This window comes from Cyanistes caeruleus, chromosome 1 (assembly GCF_971803275.1).
Source record: "Cyanistes caeruleus chromosome 1, bCyaCae1.hap1.1, whole genome shotgun sequence".
Taxonomy (NCBI): domain Eukaryota; kingdom Metazoa; phylum Chordata; class Aves; order Passeriformes; family Paridae; genus Cyanistes; species Cyanistes caeruleus.
The window spans coordinates 143,062,093-143,081,525 of NC_141701.1; the positions used below are offsets into that span (position 1 = coordinate 143,062,093).

Genomic DNA, 19,433 nt, shown 5'->3' on the forward strand with positions numbered 1-19,433 from the left:
TTTGTGCTGTTACTGTGAATCATTTTATTTACCATACTCATGTTCAGCCCAGAGATGACCTCACTTACCAAATCAATGAAGAACATTGACCTCTGAGACAGAAAAAGAAAAATGCCACACTAGCAATATCATGTAAGAGCATTCCTAGGAGCAGAATTATTAGATAAGGAAAATTGATCAAGCAAAATTCATCAGAACATCTGAGCACTTATTTATTTTTTTTCAGAATGAACTGTAGGAACAAGATGTGCCTGCAGTAATATTTCTGATCAAAGCAAATACAGAAAAAACTCCACCTCAAGCTCTAGTTCTCAACAAAACAGTCATTTATGCTAAACCCTTACAGGTATAATGATTAGACAGCCAGCTACAGCATCCTTTCCCTTCCCTGTATTCTGCATAAAGCAGGAGAAAAAGGCAGTGAGGCTGGAGAAATCTGTCAGTCTCCTGGTGAAGAATTTTCCACATCAGGCACTGAATTAGTCTTCGACAGCCAGCACTGGAAAGCAGACCCAGCAATTCAGGAAGCAACAGGGGACAATGCCTCTGTACCAAGCTGATGGAAAAATCATCCCTAAGAAATTAGAAGTAACACTGTTTAACACATGTGAACTTCTTTTTATGTATTCCTTTAACCAGTTTAATTAACATGATTAAATAGAATTGTTACACAAATAGAAAAAATAAGCTGTATCAATAAAGGAGCTCAGTGGGAAAAACAGTAATTATTAATACACATTATAAACTTAAGATAATACTTCAACCAAATGTATTAATTTAGCGATTTTAATTCCACTACTACTTGGAGCAAATTCAGATATAGAAATGCACTTTTTATAAGAAAAGTTTACATTTTTTCCTGCAATGCCTGTTTCCACTCTCTTTAGTCAGTTATGTTTAAAGGCAGCACTTCAAATGGACCATTAATATGAGCAATATTAAAACTAAATAACATCCAAACCAAAAAATAACTCCAAAATCTTACACAAAATTAAGATTACACACCCTATAAACAGGCAGGTAAAAGTTGTATGGTGAATCTATCTATCTACAACGAACAGGTGAAATCCAATGAACATATGCCATTGTGAACACCCTTTGTGCAATTAAATCACAATCTTTCATTTCTTCTTAAGATTTTTATAAAAACAGTTTAGCTTAGTTTCTTATTTTTCTTTCAACTTTTTTTTTAACCTGGGTATTAAAAGTCATTATTAGCTTGGAGAATATTACCTCATTGGTCAGTCTTAGTACAAATTTACAAGCAAATCTGTGTATCAGTTATGATGCAATAACAGGTGAGAACCCCTGTACTTTCCTGCACATATGCAACTCTCAGTGTTCTTTTTGTTACTTTATGGAATACAACTGAGCTTTTGAAAATACACAACAAATTTAACCTGAATCCATCATTTAACCTCACTGTGAAGCCATCAGTATAAAAAATTAATATGTCAAACAAGTCAAGTATTTTGGTGTCCAGCGTATTTTTCTGCAATGTAGTGCTATGCTTGTAACTGCTTGTTATGCACCCATAACACAATTTTTATATATGACCAAAGTACTTGTACTAAAAATTCTGTTATTAGGGAATCAGATGATCAATCTTACACTGGTTTTTGTTTTATTAATATAATGATTTTTAACTAAATTGGTCAAAATATCGCTGAAAAAGCAGAGAAGACTTTTGTTTTCTGCAGTATGAGCTCTGACTAAGGATTTACAAGCCTTAAAACTCCAAACTCAGTTCATTCTCTTGATTTAACATAAAAACAGTGTTCTGAAAACAGAAAAACCCCACACTGGTTTGGAACTTACTTAAAGAAGTAGCTGAAGTTTATAATGAGAAACAGAGAAGGAAAGTAAAAGAAATTACAAAGGAGATTGATATAGTGGAGTCAGACAGAAAAAAAAGTGCCTTGTCTTTACCTGTAACAGGAAACACATGAGGAGGTATTGAAAACTAAGTGTTTTTTACCCTGTCACCTCCCAATGATGTATTCTGTAATGCACATTATCTATAATTCTGCCAATCCAATACAAAATGAAGTCAGTTTTCTCACAGGTGAACACTGAATAGACAGGCAGCCTCTGGAAGCGACTATGTAGACTGCTGAGGAAGTATCATGCTTTCTATTATCAGACCTTGTACTCCACACTTTTGCTTACCCTTGCATAACTAGGAATTGCTATTACATTGAATATCACAGTCAAAAAGTCTTCAGTGTACTATCCAGGGTTTCAATAACACTGTTTTCTTCAAATAGTCACATTTAAAACATACATGAAAATGATGTACAGATATGGAAAAGAAGCCAGTAACTCTGGTAAAAAGGGAACTTGAGTGATCACTGCATTCTCCTGCATAACAGGAGGATGTTCTACTTCAAACAGCTGCTTTCAGGTAAGCCTGCTCTCCAGCAACAAAAAGACAGATATTTTAGGGGAATGGCTTGACAAAGGTTAAGAAACCAACAAAGAAAAAAAAAACCAAAAAACATTTCTAAGCTTGTATTTCAACCAAAGAAATATCAGGTGGTACAATACTTCTGTTCATACAGAGTTTAACAACAGGATTATCTAGTTATAAATCCAGAGGCATCTGCTCTTCTAATCTTTCCTATGGCATACTATTTTTGCTTATGCATGACTGTTAAGTTGCAACATCTAGAATACTAGGAAGACTTAAATTTTCATCAAAAGTACTATGAATAGTAACAGGTTTTTGGTTTTTTTTCTAGTAAATATCTAAGCTTCAAATAAACAATTTTCTTAATTAATTAAACTTGTTCTTCCAATTTTTTTCTTGCCATTTCATCACATATTCTTTTTTATATACTTGTGTGATTATTCCCTATCCATTCAAATTGCTCATTTTCTTATTTATACTCTGATGCATTTATTCTGTACCTGAGAATAAATTGCTCATTCTCAACTTTAATCATTGCTTCTATAGAGTGTTTTCCGTTAAAGTAGACAGAAAGAAAGGGAACAGCAAAACAACTAAGGCAACAAAACCAGATATATGAACATAGCTCTTCTCAGACATTGACTAGAAAAATTCCAAAGACTGATATTTGGAGAAGAAATCCCCCTCCTAGGTCCAAATGTCAAACTGAGAGGATCACATACTCAATCTATGACTTTTACCAACTCCATCTCAACTCTGGGACCAGAAAATCTCATTATTTTACGGTAATCTTTCATACTCAGTAATTCTTGTCTGGCATGCTATCCCATCAACGCTGATTAATGTCAGTCTGCACAGAGCTAACAGAGTCTCCTTTACACTGGCTTGGGTTCTGCTCATTTCTGTTTGACGTTCTGACTGAGCTGCACCTATATTAAATTACAATATAGCAAGAATGAGTCCACAAAACAAGTATGGGAAAAACAGCTGTGATCATTTAGGGACCTAGTACTGCACCATCCTATTTGAAAGCCAACTAAAAAAGATGAAAGTCTTTGTATTTATTAATGAAAAAAAAATAAATTTCTTGTATCACCAATGGGGTAAAACAGCTTTCTGATTGATGGAACAGATGGTTTTGGTATCACTTTATCTGAAAATAATATAAAGTGTGGAATTACAGCATTATCAGTTTTATCCCAGCTAATGGTCTATCCATCAGCTTCATTGCCCCCAAAGCTGGGATACCTCTACCTTGTGTCCTACAGCCACTCTTGGTTTCATTCCCTAACTTATTCTCAGGCTCTTTTCTGGAGAAAGACAAGTTCTCCCTCCAGGGAAAAAGCAAAGCATGGCCCAGGGCTTGGTTTGCTCATGACAAAGATCCCAAATGTGAACCATGCCAACAGTGGCTCCTTCTGCCAAGGGCACCCAAGCCAGTTGCAGCACGCTGTGTGTCCTCAGATGCCTGCACATCGTGCCCAACGGCGAACTATCGTGTCTCTATCTTCAGGTTTCAAGAATAGCATTGCTGTGGGCTGTGTTATTTTTGGAGCTTAGAACTGAGGAACCACACACACATAGAAAACAAACAAAGAGTATGTCAGGGCCAAAGAAACACTCTGTGAACCAAAAGCAAGGAGGTGTAGCCCCAGCTCCAGAGAGTGCCAGAGCATTTCCTGTCGCCACAGAGATGGTACAGACACAGCCTATAGAAGAGACAGAGAGAGAAGCTAATCAACTTAATTAATCATGAAATGCAACAAAGGGAGAGAGGAAAAAAATCATGAGGAAGGATGTGAGGAAAAAAAGAATTGTTTTGGTTCTTTACATTAGTCTTCATGGAACAGTTTAGAAACCAGAATAATTATCTGTTTATAATGAAAAAATATCTTGAAAGCTGACAATAATAGTTCTGGAATACCAGATTTTCCAACTGGGTATGTTAATAACATTAACTTAATAGCTAATGAGCTATGAACTAATCATAAAGGTTATGAAATGTTCATATATTGCTACTGAGGAAACCAAGTATTTTGTGAGAAAAGGGGTACATATTTAATTAACAGTTAATTAAATCTTAGGAGTCCAATTACCTGCAAGGGAATTATAGAGAAAACATATAAAAGGAACTGTAAGACTGGAATAGCCAAAAAAAGAGAACTTTAAAAACATGTCTGTACAGAAATACTTACCAATCTGCTATGCAACTGAATGTCAATAATTTATCCTACTCATCTAAATATGCATGCCTTTTTCCCAGTGTATTTTAAGGCATTTTATTCCATAGAATCAATTATTGAGGTTACCCCAAAACCAGAACAGATGGAAGATAATGAGGAAAAAACAGGAAGTCAAAGCATAGTCATAATTTGTAACACAATTTAGGGATGAACAATTTGTCAGGCTGCACTCTTGACAGAGGATTCACAGGATATGGAAAGACATTTCTTCACTAGTGTCTACAGCAAAACTAATACCAATAATGCCCATCTAAATAATTGATACACTAGGGTCAAATTATCCCAATATCAAGTCTAGACAGAAGAGTAAGTCATATTTCTTGATAAATACCTCTTAGAAATGTAATTTTGTTATTAAGATATGGGGTGATTTAGAAATACTAGCTAGTTTTTGTAGTCAAATTTTAAACTATTGCAATTCATTGACTTGAGATACCCTGTGACAATATAAGCCAGGAGAGAATATTTATTTTCTGTACCTTTACAGAAATGCTACCACTGCCTTCAAGTGAGCTCTCTCATTAAATAAAAATGCATGGAATATACTGAAGCTTATGTACAAAGGTAGGAACTTAAACATATATTTTAAAGTCCTCTTCCAAAGGTAGTTTGCATTCAGAGTACTAAATGCAAATTCCTTTAAATTCGCATCACTCTTGCTTCTTGTTAGTATTGGTTTTCAGTCCTTCATTCAGTTTTCAAGTTACTGAAGAATGCTTCTCTCCAACCCATGAAAAGTGCATTTCCAACTACAATGTATCCTCACAGGAAGTCAGTAAAACTGCAGAAGCCCTTTCATATGATGATTTGTCAAGGTTTTTTTTCTGAGACACTGAGTCTGCGCAGTGTGGTCTCTTTCCTACCAATGCCTTAAGTATTTATATAACACTCCAATTAACTCTGTCATACTCTTACCATTTTTACAACAGCATTTTTAATTCTTTACAAAAACAGACACCTTTCCTGTGCTTCTTACTTCTCTGCATGCAATGACTTTTCTAAAAAAATTGCCAGAAGTTCAAAAAGCTTACTAATTAATTTCTTAAAGGCTCTAACTTGCATATTCAAATTTTCCAAGTGACTCTTCCCTTGATGTAAGACAGTTTTCAATCACTTCTAATCACGCATTTTTCTGTTCTTGCCTTTCCCCCTCATCAATTTAAAAAGTAAAGCATACTTGATCTAGTCTACTTTTAATTAAAGGGCCTCTTTCCTTATAGGTTTTTCCTGATAATATCAGAAGTACCTTCTAGTGCTCTAGGCTCCTCCTACACTATCCTCCTACTCTTATGTTCTCTACAGAAAATGTGTGCCTAGTTCGGTAGATTTTTCTTGTCTACTCTCCACTGACAGTATTTTCTGGAAGTCTTTCTTTACCCAAGTAATCTTATATCAATTATATTTAAACTGCACAGGTAACAATTTGCATACTTGCATGTGTTATATAAATTTGTCTGTTTTGCATATTGAGTTGAAACAGTTCATAATCTACAAACAATGAATCCTCTTTTTATATTACGAACATTTCCTCCCAAGTCATCAAAAGTAAATGTTCCTTGAGATGTACAGTATCTTCTACTCAGCACCAGAAGATTTAGAAAATTAAGAATTAAATTAAATAAACAAGAATAGATAAAGAAGAGCGAGACAACCATGCTGAATGCACATTAGGAGAAGAGCCAACAAATATATTTGCTTGAAAGTAGCAAACCACCTAATGAAGAAAGCAACAGTTCTTCACAGCAATTTGCTATAAAGGTGTTTAGACTAACAGGTCACAAAGTACCCAGGACAACATGTCTCTAGCAGCAAATGAATTCTTAAATCAGGAGAAAAGAAAATCCATTCAAAAACTAAATCATGAATCACGTTTTCAACATGTGAAGTTCTCTGAAAGTACCCATTTGTCATCCACTATATGACACATAGGAAGACTGTTACTTACCTTAAATATGGATTTATGGATTTATAAAAAAAAAATTGTCACTGTTTTTTATGTATTCTTATTCAGGAATATGACATGCTTCCATAATGTCAGTCATTATAACTTTCTATTATTCTCAAGAGGTATTAACACTTCTAAAAAATGTTACTAGTACAAATACCAAAACCCTCCTTTCAGCTCCAACTATGTACACATGCTCATAATTTTGAATTTTGACCACTGGCTTTAAAAATTGTTAGTATTCATATGTTTGCCTACATGCCCAGGCACTGATTGATCTTTTAAGGAATTGCAGTTGACCTGCCCAAATGATTTAGAGCCTGGAAGAATATATTAGCTGCTCAGTTTTCATCAGAAGAGATATTCTGATGCCATGGTAATTTTGGAACTTTATTTTGAATATTATGTATTATGCATACTCATTTACTATGTCATCTGTGTTTCCTCATCAACCACTAGTACCATAAAGCAATTCAAAGGTCTTTATCATTTCCTTGTCAAAAGTTATCTCCATAGGAATGTCACATAACAGAAACTAGATCAGTGTTCATCACTCTTGTCACTGATGTGCATGGGGAGAATTTACAATGCCCAAGCATTTTTTGGATTACTCTTCACTGCTAACAACTTGTTCATCTTTCTCAAAGTACTAAGGCTTCTTGTATTTAAGTTTAGTCACTTATTTTTCTTCTGATTGGAAATGAGTCATACAATCTGGTTCTAGACTTTTTTAAAAAATCAAACTACCCATCAGTTACCAAGAGCAGTACTTCTTTTTCTAGTATCTGATTATTTGTTTTCTTAACCTTTTTGTAATGATTTGTCTGACCTAACTTTACCCAGCTAAATGTTATTCCCACTATCTTAAAGTAGGCATCTCTCATAAGACTGGGATGAATTCCCAGCTAGACATGCCTGTCTCCCTTTATTACATCTAAAAAGAACACAAACAGCTAACAAACTCAGCTAATATGTAGCCTAGAGCAAGTAATTTGAAATGTTAAAACAGAAAGTGTATAGCATTAGTTTATCCACTTGTCTCCTTGGAGACATGATGAAAATATGTATATATGCTTTAATGCTTTCTAAAACTCCACTGTGACCTCAAAAGTGAAATTCCCTAAAATACAATCTCCTTCCAAACCCTCTTGGAATTCCCAATCTCTGGAAAAGTGCTTTTCAGTTTGATGGTCCATTTTTCTTCTTGTAGAAGCCAGGTACACATTAATTCATTTGGGATGTCATCTTTCTTCCTGCACTTCACTGTCCATTATGTTTGGAGAACCTGAACTGTTACACTTCCACTTATGAAGCCAGTTTTGCCTGTCACTACCACCCCAGAACTTCCAAAGTCTGTCAGCGGACCCTTGTCATGGACCATGTTATAATGATTTTCACTTCGTTAGTCACCTGCATTGTTTGTAACTCTCCCTGTTAGTGGTCTCTGGCTTCATTATCAGTTCACATTGGTTCTGGCAACTGAAGAGTTGCCAGCTGGTTACTTTAGTTCTTTTAAATTATTCATATTGATTACTTTGACTAATGTGACGTACATGTCAGCCTGAAAATGCAGACAAAGCAGAGAGAGCCACAAAGCCCTCTGTTTTTATTACAGTGGCTGCTACAAGTAATATCGTAGACCTTTCTACACAGTGCAAGCTCCACAGAACAAATATGTATTTCTGTGTGTATCCAGAATCCAGTATCTGTGTGTGTACCTAATACACCTTGATGAATATTTTAACAGTATTAATCAAACGTGGTAATCATCTTATGTCTTTTCTAATAGCATCTTATGCACATCTCGGCAAATATGGCTTCTTATTTATTTGAGCAACCTAACACTTCAGATTTCTCTTTGCCTTCTGGGAAAGTCCTACACTAACCTCTCACATTTTCCTAAAGAAATAGATTATTCACAGATTTTATTGCCCTTTTCTCCTTAACTGTTATATCTACTTCTTGTATTCTGACCAAGCTATCAACTCCAAAATGCTAAATTCAATTAAAGTACTAGAAATGTTACATATTTCCTAATGATGCAAAACAAATACCAGGTAAGATCTCAATTCGATGAATTAAACCTCACTTTTGGATTTTCAGGTGTTCACTTTGGTAAATTTGGTTTTCTATATATAATTAATTAGCAACATATAATTGCATGTAACTCTTTCACAGTCTCTCACAATGTTTACTATCTCTGTCTCTATGGGCTTTTAATAGTATCAACCTTCCCTCTCACCAAGACTTTTTTTGGAGCAGGTCACTTACTTTGTAATACGGTCAATGTTAGCAATTTGCTTCTGGTTCCGGATTATTTCTATAGCTGCCCAAAGATGCTGGATAGCTTTTGTATCTGCCTGTCGTCTCTTCGTTAGGCGTGCCATGACCTGTTTACCCGGTCAGCTGCAGACAATAAATAAAAAAAATAATAATAAAAAAAAATACACCAAAAAGTTAACCAAGAATTACAAAATAAATTACATGAAATATGATTACAAGGAAAAATGTGTTGTTGCATAGTCATTAAATTTGTGTATAACAACATGTTTTCAAGTGTTTACAGAGCAGTAAAAAGAGAAAAAAAAGTCATCTACAAGAACCCCTTTCACATAATCTAAACAGAAGACAAAAGATAAGCAGTAAAATATATGAAATCAATAAATTTAGTTCGTATCTCAGTTCCCTGTATTTGGTAAAAATGCAAAACTACCCCAGACTGAAGCTGCCACAACCTCCCACATTGTCTAAGAGGGCGAATGGTACTTGACTGCATCATACAGCATAAGCATGAATTCTGACACAGAGAAAAAGCTGGACCCACAGTTTAACATAAAACACAGTTCTTGGAGCATTACCTTCATGCTCTTATCATTTACAGGTATTTTTAAAAAGTTGACTCTATGAGGAAAAACCAGAAGTATATTTTCATGGATGAGAAATATTAAAAAAAAAAAAATTTGGAGCAGTTCCATTTTCTGTAACATGCTAAAACCCAACAGGACCAAAGTGCTTCTGATGGCATTTACCCATCTAACCAACCCTGAACAGGAACATAATGAGCATCTGGCTTTGTTTACAAATTTTCCAAAAGCTGGAGGCAATGAGTACAGATAAGCCATAAATCGCCTACAGCTCTACTACAGGCACCGAATCCCTTTTTAAAAGCTTAACGATGCATTTTGATCACTAAATAACTTTCTTCCATTGCCACCACTTTCTCAATGAAAAAATGACTGATTTATGAGTGCTACCAAGGTCTATAATTTATTTTAGAGCTCTGTCCTCAGAATGAACTCTGTGGTATGCACGCGGATATTTGTAGCTAGCAGAATATTAACTTCAGTAACCCAAAATAATACAAAAAATGCAAAAAAATTTCACCATCTGTGCAATGTTAAAGATGGGAATTTAAGTACTAAAAGTGTCCGTGCTCTCAAATTCAGAAAAATGAAGCAGATTTGAGTATTCTATCAGTTGCAGCAATGTAATTTTCAAGTCTATGGGACCTACAGTTACTTATCAAAGAAGGCTCTCAAGTTTTGGATCTGATATAAACTCCATGACACTCACTAACTTTACAGGGGCAATGAAATGAATGGCAACGTTCCATTATTAAGGATAAGACATAATTTAACAGCATTATACTTTATGTTATGTAGCCCATTTAAAGAGAAAAAAAAAAAAGGAAAAAGGACGACAATGGGAAGTGGTATGTACATGCCCAGGTCCATGAGGCATTCCTGGCTGCAGGAGATATCAGGGAAGGGCAGAACAGAGCAGCACATGAGATGTGATGTGGTCACACATTGATCCCACATTTCAGCTTTAGAAATCTCCTCCCTCTGGGGTTAAAAGCAAGGGCAACTAGAGGGATCCCCCAGAAAAAAAAAGCCCAGAATACAGTTTTGATGGAAGGATAAGAGGGAATGTGACAGACATACAGCTAAGAGTGACAGCAGTAGATAGCATCGCCTGACAATGATTCAGAGAAAGAAAGTCTCCATTGGGAACAGCAGGAAAAGACACTGCATCCCTGTGAGCTCCTCTGCATTCATTTCACAGAACATGAGGCCATTTCAAGTTAAAAAAAACCCCTGCCAATTTCTAAAAGAAACATGTAACTATTTGTAGAATTTAATTTTTAAGAGAAATAGAGTAAATCACAAATCTTAACACAAAACCCAATAATCTTTACAGACCTATTGTTTTAAGATAAAACTTCTTTCCTAACAGAGACATGACTGAAAGATCATTCTTCTTATTCCAGCTCTCTACAAATTCTCTGGTACATAAGCTGTCAGACTATATGGCAGCCAGCAAGCCGGACATGGGGTCTCTTGCACAGCATCACATCCCCATGTGAGGAGCAAGCACTTGTCCTTCCTGACCCCGATAGCAGTGTGAAACAACAGACCAGTTCTCAGTTTATTTAGTAATCCCAACTCCTTTAAAAATAGTCGCTGTTTTTGGCAGCCCAGCATATGGCTGCCGTGTGAGCACCGCACCCGGCTCAGGGGACAGTGGGGTTTTCTCTCACAGCCCCGTGACGCCTGTGCCCAAGGGCCTCGCACAGCGCAGGGTCCTGGGGACGCCACCTGTGCACGGCCCCATGGCCCTGCCAGGCAGCCAAAGGGAAGGCTGGCCTTTGGGGATAAGGAATTCCCACTTCTCTGGGGTGGGAGAAGAAGCCCATGCTCGAGGCAGGGAGAGTGAGAGTAAAGGAACACTATGACCACAAGTTCCTGAAGACCTGTGGCTGCAGAGTGGCAAAGGCCCTGTGGGGTCACTGTTCCCTTTGGAATGTGCTTTCAGAGTAAAGTCTCTGGCCAGCCCCTTGCCCCATCCTCTTGGACTGTGTTGGCTTGAAGCAAGCCCAGACCATGCCCTGGACTATGGCTAACTCAGCCCTCAGGACAGGCGTGCACCTTCCATCCCTGAATGCTGCAGGGCTGCCACATCACTGGGCCAGATGTTACCCCAAAACACAACCCATGGCTGCCCCCAAAGGGCTGGGCCCCTGCTCCCACTGCTGCACACACGGCCATGGCTCTCCCCCTCTGTTTGTCTGGAAATAATGGCAATAGGGGCACACACGGGACACAGCAATCACACCTGTTCTATTTCCTTTTTTTTTTTTTTTACCTATTCAAGATACAATAATTTTAGCAGGTGCTCTGCCTTCAAAGAATATACATTTCACTTTCATAACTTTGGTTTACTATTTAAGGGCACTTCCGCTAAACTCAGGAGTTGACACTATACTACTGAAATAGCAGTTCTTACACACCATATTGCCAAAAATACAAAAATAGGCTTGTTGTTTTTTTCCAAAAGCCCAGACTACTTTAGTGTTATTTTAATCTTTTAATTTCATGGTGTAGAAAAAAATACAGAGTCTTCTTACATTACAGAAAAAGATTACAAGATTGTGGCATATTTCTTGCTGTTCATTGCAGTCACTCTTCCTCTATGGTAAAACTAACCACAACAGTCTACTCCCTGCACTCCTCCAAAAATATAAGCAGTTTTCTATATTATTACAACATTTTAATGTGAACTTGAATCCAGCTGTTAATAGTTCATACAATGCCTTTGAGTGCTACTTCCAAGCAACAGAATTCCTCGCAGCGTCTCCACAGGAACAACTTACTCATGCAAATAGCAGTTTACATTTTAACAGGAGACATGTTAGAATCTTAAATCTGTATTTATCACTCCCCTTATTTGCTTATGTGTAGGTTCACACACACAAACACAGGAGAGAATGAGCATAAACATGCAGTGTGTGTGAGTATGTGTAAAAATCTATGGCTCAGATGTTAAGTATCAAAAGAGGCTGATTCACTCATGCAGTCTTTTAAAGAAGTTCGAAGTCCAGAGACTCTTTAAAACCACAATACTGGATTGTACATTTACAGATAAATGCTTGGAAATGTTACTCATCCTCCTCTTTTGCTATAGCATTCATTTAAAAATCCTGGAAAGAAGAGCTTAAAGCTGAAGTAAAAATTCATTTCCTTTGTATGATTTGCTGGGCACTATGTTCATTTAGCTATGGTATGCCCTGTCCATACAAAATTATTTGCTCCATGCCACTTCATGTTTTGTTAGCAAGTTTATGGTAGGATGAAGCTTCTGAGCGAAGGCTGCCAAACAGATGACTGAAAATCTAGGAATTTATATCAGCAGGATCTGTCTTAGATACTGTAGGCATCCATGAGACCTGCAGAATACAAGAAATCTCCTCCTAAAAGAGAAAGTTTTATGCGGCTGATGTACCAGTTCACATACTTCCATCACACCTTCACTCACACAGGGCCTAAAGCAAACTATTGATGTTCTCAATTTCCAACTCTAACTTTTCCTCATGCACTCTGAGTATGGTTTTACTGTGCTTTGTATTTTGAATCCCTCTTTAATGTTCTAAACACATTCTGAAAAGTATACCACTTTTCTGTGTGCAGCTTCCCTCGAGAGCCAAATGTTACCCACACTCCTTACAGGCAGGCTCAATGAATACAAAGATAACACACACAGAGCAAAGCTTATCTTCCCTGGGTCCCCAGCGCAGCCTCACTGCCACGTGGCAGCACTGGCACAGCAGTGGCAAGGCGGGCACTGTCAAAACAACAAGGCCACCAGTCATTAGCACACACTCGGCTGAACCAAACGCTGTACAGCTGTCTGCTGCAACAGTGGTGGATATGGAAATCTGAACTGCAAGTCAAAATAAACAACAATCACCTTGCAGAACATCAAGGAATTTAGCCCAAGGAACCTCCTGACCTGCTGCTTGCATCCAATTTAGCAGATACTATCGAGTACTAAGTTTAGCTAGAAACTTTCCCTACACACCGAAAGAACTCAAAGGTAGTCAAATCTTGCCACATGTCAGCTGTTAAACACCATTGTCCAAGCAAAATACGATGCTTCTGAAAACTTAACTAATAATTTGGACTTTGCACCAAAGCAGACGGCGCTGCACTTGGGTGCTGCTGCTCTGATGGGAGCTGCTAATTAAGAGCTGACAAAGAGGAGCTTGTTAAATCCTCTGTTGGTACTTGCTACCTGTGGTGCTCGGCCCTTCCAGTGCAAAGTCAAACAGGTTAAACTCCATCCCTGCTATCAGCCACCATTTGGCTGGGACTCCCTGCGCACTTAATTGCAATGGAAAGAAGGTTTAAGGAGTTGATCCTTGCTACTGCTCAGCTACTGGTTGCTGCCTTTTGGCCTCACAGCCCTGGGACTTGATATTGTTTCTTCCACAATACACAGTGAAAGATTTTAGGCTCAACAGCAGGAAGAAGTTAGGCTTAGTCATAGTTTTAGTGGCTTTCATGCTGAGTTTGAGTGTATTGGGAACTTAAACACAGGCTCAATTTCATATTTATAAGTACTTTATAATATGGGGTCTAGTGTTTCTTAAAGCTTAACTTTTTATAGTAGGTATAAAACTGTATATATAAGCAGTACAAAGAGTTCCAAATTTCTAGCTTTGTTCTTGTACCATTAAAATCCAGATTTGCAAACTGATGCATAGTTTGGGTCCCTGGACTTTATACAGATCTTCACTGTACTGTGAACTTCTGCAAGCTTAAAATTTAGTTTACAATTTAAACTGCTGTTGAATCATATCTTGCATCACTGCTGTAGTGGGAGTGTGAACTCTTAGTCTTCCCCTCCTACAACAATTGTGATTAAAAGTGGTAATTATGCTATTTTTACACAGGAAAGGTACAGGTGAAAATGTCTTGACTGAGCAGCAGCATAGGTCATGCATGGGGAGAAAACAAGAGAAGGTTTAATTTCATGTCTGCCTTCCATAGCTGGTGATCCAAAAGTGTGGGGAGAAGCTGCTAGGGTGAGGAAAAAGCTTTTGGAAGGAGAATTTCCATATTTTGCTTACCATTTATTTGTCTTCATGAGTGTGGAGGATTATAGGCATAACCAAGGATTTGCTGGGCACCTGGTAGCAGGAGATTCTCTATTGTAAGACCGAAGGTTATCAGAAATAAAGATTTTGCATACAAAGCAATTTTCAAATGTTGAATAATAACAAAGTGGTTTGGTATATTAGATATTTATTTTGGACTTAATCCCAATCCACTAAAATCAACAAATGCCTTTCTGCTGACTTTCCAGGGTTTTGGAGTAAACTTTCAACTGCTGTCTGATTGCCACATCCTCACAATGAAGAACTTAGGGATGTGTTGAGTGATGTTAGTGAAACTGAAAGATGTAACAAAGGCTTGTGACTCGAATAGGGAAGATTTCTTTGTTAATTAAACTAAACTCAAAAAATTAGACTATAAATTAATAAAAGTTACTGAATTCTTTGGTGGTTTAGGGTTTTTTTTGGGTTTTTTTTAAATTTTTTTTTATTAGGAGATTAGTTCAGGCTGTAATGCTGTCCTTTTGGAAGTTATTAAAATACAGATTTTTGGATGTTGAATGCATGTCATTCCTAATGAAAATCTTTTCATTTCACTGTTAGCTTAAGGTCTACACAGTCTAATCAAAAGAGGAAAGTTTATTAGCATAATTATCCTAAATATTTCCCATGTGCAAGTGCAATACCCCTGCTGATCTGTGCAGCTCCACCTTTGCATTTCCCAACTGCAAGGTTTGTAACCTTGATGTCATGCAACTTTTTGAGTGAGGTTTTGCACAGCCCCCTGAAGTGCAGTACAGACACAAAACAGGACTGCCTGAATATAAAATTGTAATGTTTTGCTTTGTTCTCTCTGCAATTTAATTTTTTCCCCCAACTCCTGTACACAGAATACATGAAAGCTTTTGCTTTTACCTTATGCCATTTCAAGATGGCAGTGAGCCACTGTAGAAATCTGAGCCAAGGACATTACAGAATTAAAGGCCCCAAGAATACTTTTACTACACATATGTGCAAGGTCTATTTTAATCCCTGATACCACATTTATTTCATTTGTATTGTATTCTATTCATAATGATTAAGTGTCCTTCACTGGGGCTAAGGCACATGGCATTTGAATGTTAAGCTCAGACATTCTGAATCACCAGTATACAAATGGTAGAACTCTATTTTTCTTTTGGAGCCAAACTTGGACTTTCTTGTTTAATTAACTCACCCTGTTAGAGACCACTTGACACAAATGTTGAGGTGCCATCCCAAAAGAGAATTTCTGAAAGTGTAAGTGCAAACAGTGTATAACAAAATCTCATATGAAGCATCAACACAAGATGCTGAGAAAGACTGAATAATAGCCATATACTCCAAACAAAGGCTGTCAAAGTTGTCTTGTCAGCTATCAAATACAAATATATGTACAGGACTAAAATGCATTCTGCTGCCTCTCCAGCCAGTCTCAGTCTGGAATTTCACAGACAACAGCAAATGCCATGCTAGTATTTGAAAGAAACAATCCTTTGTTCCTGTCTGGCAGAAATCACTGAATAAAACTTTATCTAGCAATGCAAGTCTGGAAAAGAGAAGAGCATAGCTGCCAAAGAAAGTAGTGTAGTTGAAAGAGCTGAAAGCAAAGAGCCAAATTTGCAACCAGCAATGTAGCTACACCAGTTTCTTCCAAATGACATTTTTTGTAATGGTCATCACGTTTTACTCTCGGTACTGTGCCTAGGTAAGCTGAAGCTCATAATACATTTTTCACTATTACCTGTGTTAAGACAAGGCTCCATACTGATCTTCTAAAATAAGTAGTATTTTCCTTAATATTTCAACTTTTAATTGGTATTCAATGCATAGAGAGTTAGTTTTTATAGCCAGTAAGAAAATTAAGTTACATAGGAACACCAAGAACCACACAAGTTTCTGTTTTCCTGAGAAAATATTGTTTCAAAGCAGTTCTGAGGAGGTTTAGACTGGACATTAGGAGTCATCTCTTTACCTGCAGGGTGGTCAAACACTGGAACAGACTTCCTAGAGAGGTGGTTCATGACCCAAGTCTCTAAATGATTAATAGGCATTTGGCATTTTCTCTTAAGAACAGGATTTAACTTTTGGTCAGTCCTGAAGTGGTCAGGGAGGTGGACTAAATGATTACTGCAGGACTCTTACAACTGAAATATTCTTTTCTTTTCTATTCTACTACTATTTCATATGACCACTGAAAATGCGCACAACTCAATGCATTTATCAAGCTTCTAAACATAATTCCAGTTAAAAAATCAATTTAGTTTGGTTTGGTTAAGGCTTAATTATTGAAATTGAGTTATGCTAAATAATTTCCACAATGAAGCTTGAACTAATATAAGTTGCTTTAAAAACATAGTTCTTGCAAAATGATGCAAGTTTCTCATGAAGATAAACTTCAGCTTCCATAATAACAAAGCCTCTTATTTTCAGGATGATGATGTACTGAACTAATATTAAATAGACTTTAAGCTGTTCATCTCCGAAGGCTACTCAATGGGGCAAAGAAAATCTATATTTCTATACAAAAGATGGTCCAACACGAGTAGCTTCAACATCACTAAATAATACATGGCTCATACATGGTATAAAAAGGTAATCCTACACACTTCTTGTCCTCTGTCATGAAAAATAATGAATTCTCATCAGATTTGCTCATTTGGGGAATTATCAAAAATAATGCTTGCACCTAAGTTGCTATCAGCAGCACTCTGGGCTCCCTGTAGAAATGCACAGGCACATGGACACAAGCAAGACTTCATGAGAGAGGCTTCAACTAACATGTTTTACCTTCCATTTGCCACAGACTAAGAGCATGAAGAGGGTCAGTTACAGAAGATTAAATGACACGTGGAGATAGGATCATGTTCTGAACCCACACTGCACACTAACACAGGCTTTCTGTGGTTTAACTCCACCCACTACCAAATTCCATAGTTTCCAAAGCAGCCTGAAGCTAAACCACTGAAAGATGCTGAAGTAGAATCCATGGAAGGAGTTAACTCCTAGTGAGCAGTCTGGGCTATTTCCCCATGTAGACAAGCCCTTAGTAAATAGATGCTTCCTGTCCTCTCACTTGGCTGTAGTGAGCAGAGATGATTAATGCAGCTATGCATCCTGACAGGCTCCAACGCTCACTCGGTCATAAAACGGGAAAAATCATGGCCAAAGAAGGCTGATGGTGAGGGCTGAAATTTCAGTTTGGATGATAAATAGATGCCACTTTGATTCTGCAACTCCCTCTAATAAAAAGTGATAGGTGGAAGACATCTTAGAAAATGCTAAGAAATATAAATGAGAAGAGTAGCTCCTTCTCGGAAAGCAAGCTTTTGATCATCATCTTCCTTTCTGCTCTGAAAGCTAAGGAGCTTGGTTGTTCTGTAAGCCTCAACTGGACTGATGCAGTAAATTTCTCTATCAGTAAGTAAGGTATAATAAATAAGGTATGATGAACTAAATAAATAAATAATATTTCATGGTATATTAGCAGGGAATGTAATTCTGCATAAGGTCAGTTTCACACTAAACAATGAGAGAGATACATTTGCCAGGTCAAAGAATTATGAATGTATGGAAAAGTACTAAATCATGGAAAAGATAAATTACTGCAGAATATGTAATGTATATGGTATAACAGAGAGCTAATGTTGACTTTTTTCCCAATTTAATGTGAGATTCCAAATTGCTAGGGTTTTTTCTCTTTCTCTGAACTACACACAACTGATACTATCTTTAAACTACAAATTGTGATTCTTGTGGTAGCAACAGGACCTAAACCTTAGATGTTTGTAACAACTATTCCTCTACCAGGCTGCATTTTTATTGACAAAAGGCAGCTGAATCAATTTTTGTTGCTCCTTAACAAAAACAAAGTCTGCCTGAACTTGTTTCTTTCAAAGCTCTTCTTTTTGGCCTCTCCCTCTCTATAAATAAAAGCACAGCTACAGAACTTCTAAAACAGCTCAGATATTGAATTATTTTAAAAGTGAACGTGTCATGCAGGCATGACCACTTTTCTCCAGCAATCAGGCCACAAGCAACATTAACTCAGAGACTTCCTCTTGTCAACAGTCATCTGCAGGAAAGCTGATACTATATAAAGAAAACAAGCACAATTCTGAACCAACTAAGGTTTCCAAACTAAAGCTCCTTCAAGCCAATATGCCTAGGCTCACCCTTGAAAACTTTCAGAAATACACTCAGAGTGTTAAAACACATTGATCTGTAACACGGGTAAGATGAGCCTAAGAAAAACACTGCCAAAGCTTACAGGCTTCTACAGCATTAATCAAAAGAAACTTTCAGGCAGGGAGAGGATCAAATTGTAAAATCTGAGCTTTAGATCCTGCTTCTGAAATTCAAGGTGAATATCAGAAATAATGGACCTGAAAGTCTCATGCAACGCTCTCCCAGCTGTGGGACAGTTCATCAAGAACAATGCATTGTGGAAATGGAAGCCTTTCCCCTAGTGGTCACCTTGCTTAGCTTTCTCTTCTGTGTTTCTTAGAGAATGTATTTCCCAGGTTGGGCACAGATATCTGGCATAAAATTTGAAGTTATATTTGGAGCATATGTTCTCTCCTTCATAGGCAGTACCCAAACTGACTAATTACACGCATTCCTACACAGCTTTCCTCTCATCCTGCCCCAAACCAACTCCATCATCACTTCCTAGTGAAGCCTTAATCCCCATCCATGTCTAAGGTCCTTTTTTTTTTTTAATACCTCAAAACCAGGTAATTTATTAAGTTTGCACTTCTTACTTCAGATTGCTCTCAGCTCTCCCCCCAAAGCACTCATGTCTGGACAAGGACAAAGCTTGCCTAGAGGACAATTTACAGGCATGTGAGAACAGCAGTTTTCATGAAATCAAATGCAGAGTAAAAAACAACTGCATTCATAACTAAACGAATCTTGAAGTGG

At 37.2% G+C, this 19,433-nt stretch overlaps 1 protein-coding gene across 17 annotated transcripts in view; it reads right to left on the bottom strand.

The window, feature by feature from the left end:
- The window catches only part of ZMYND11 (zinc finger MYND-type containing 11), a 105,445-nt gene that overhangs the window by 50,824 nt on the left and 35,188 nt on the right, over positions 1-19,433 (bottom strand). For all 17 annotated transcript variants that reach the window (XM_023921899.2, XM_023921898.2, XM_023921896.2 and 14 more), the window contains exon 2: positions 8,870-9,004. In XM_023921899.2, the coding sequence (XP_023777667.1) occupies positions 8,870-8,985 (116 nt within the window). In that variant the 5' untranslated portion in view covers positions 8,986-9,004. The remainder of the gene's footprint in view (positions 1-8,869; positions 9,005-19,433) is intronic.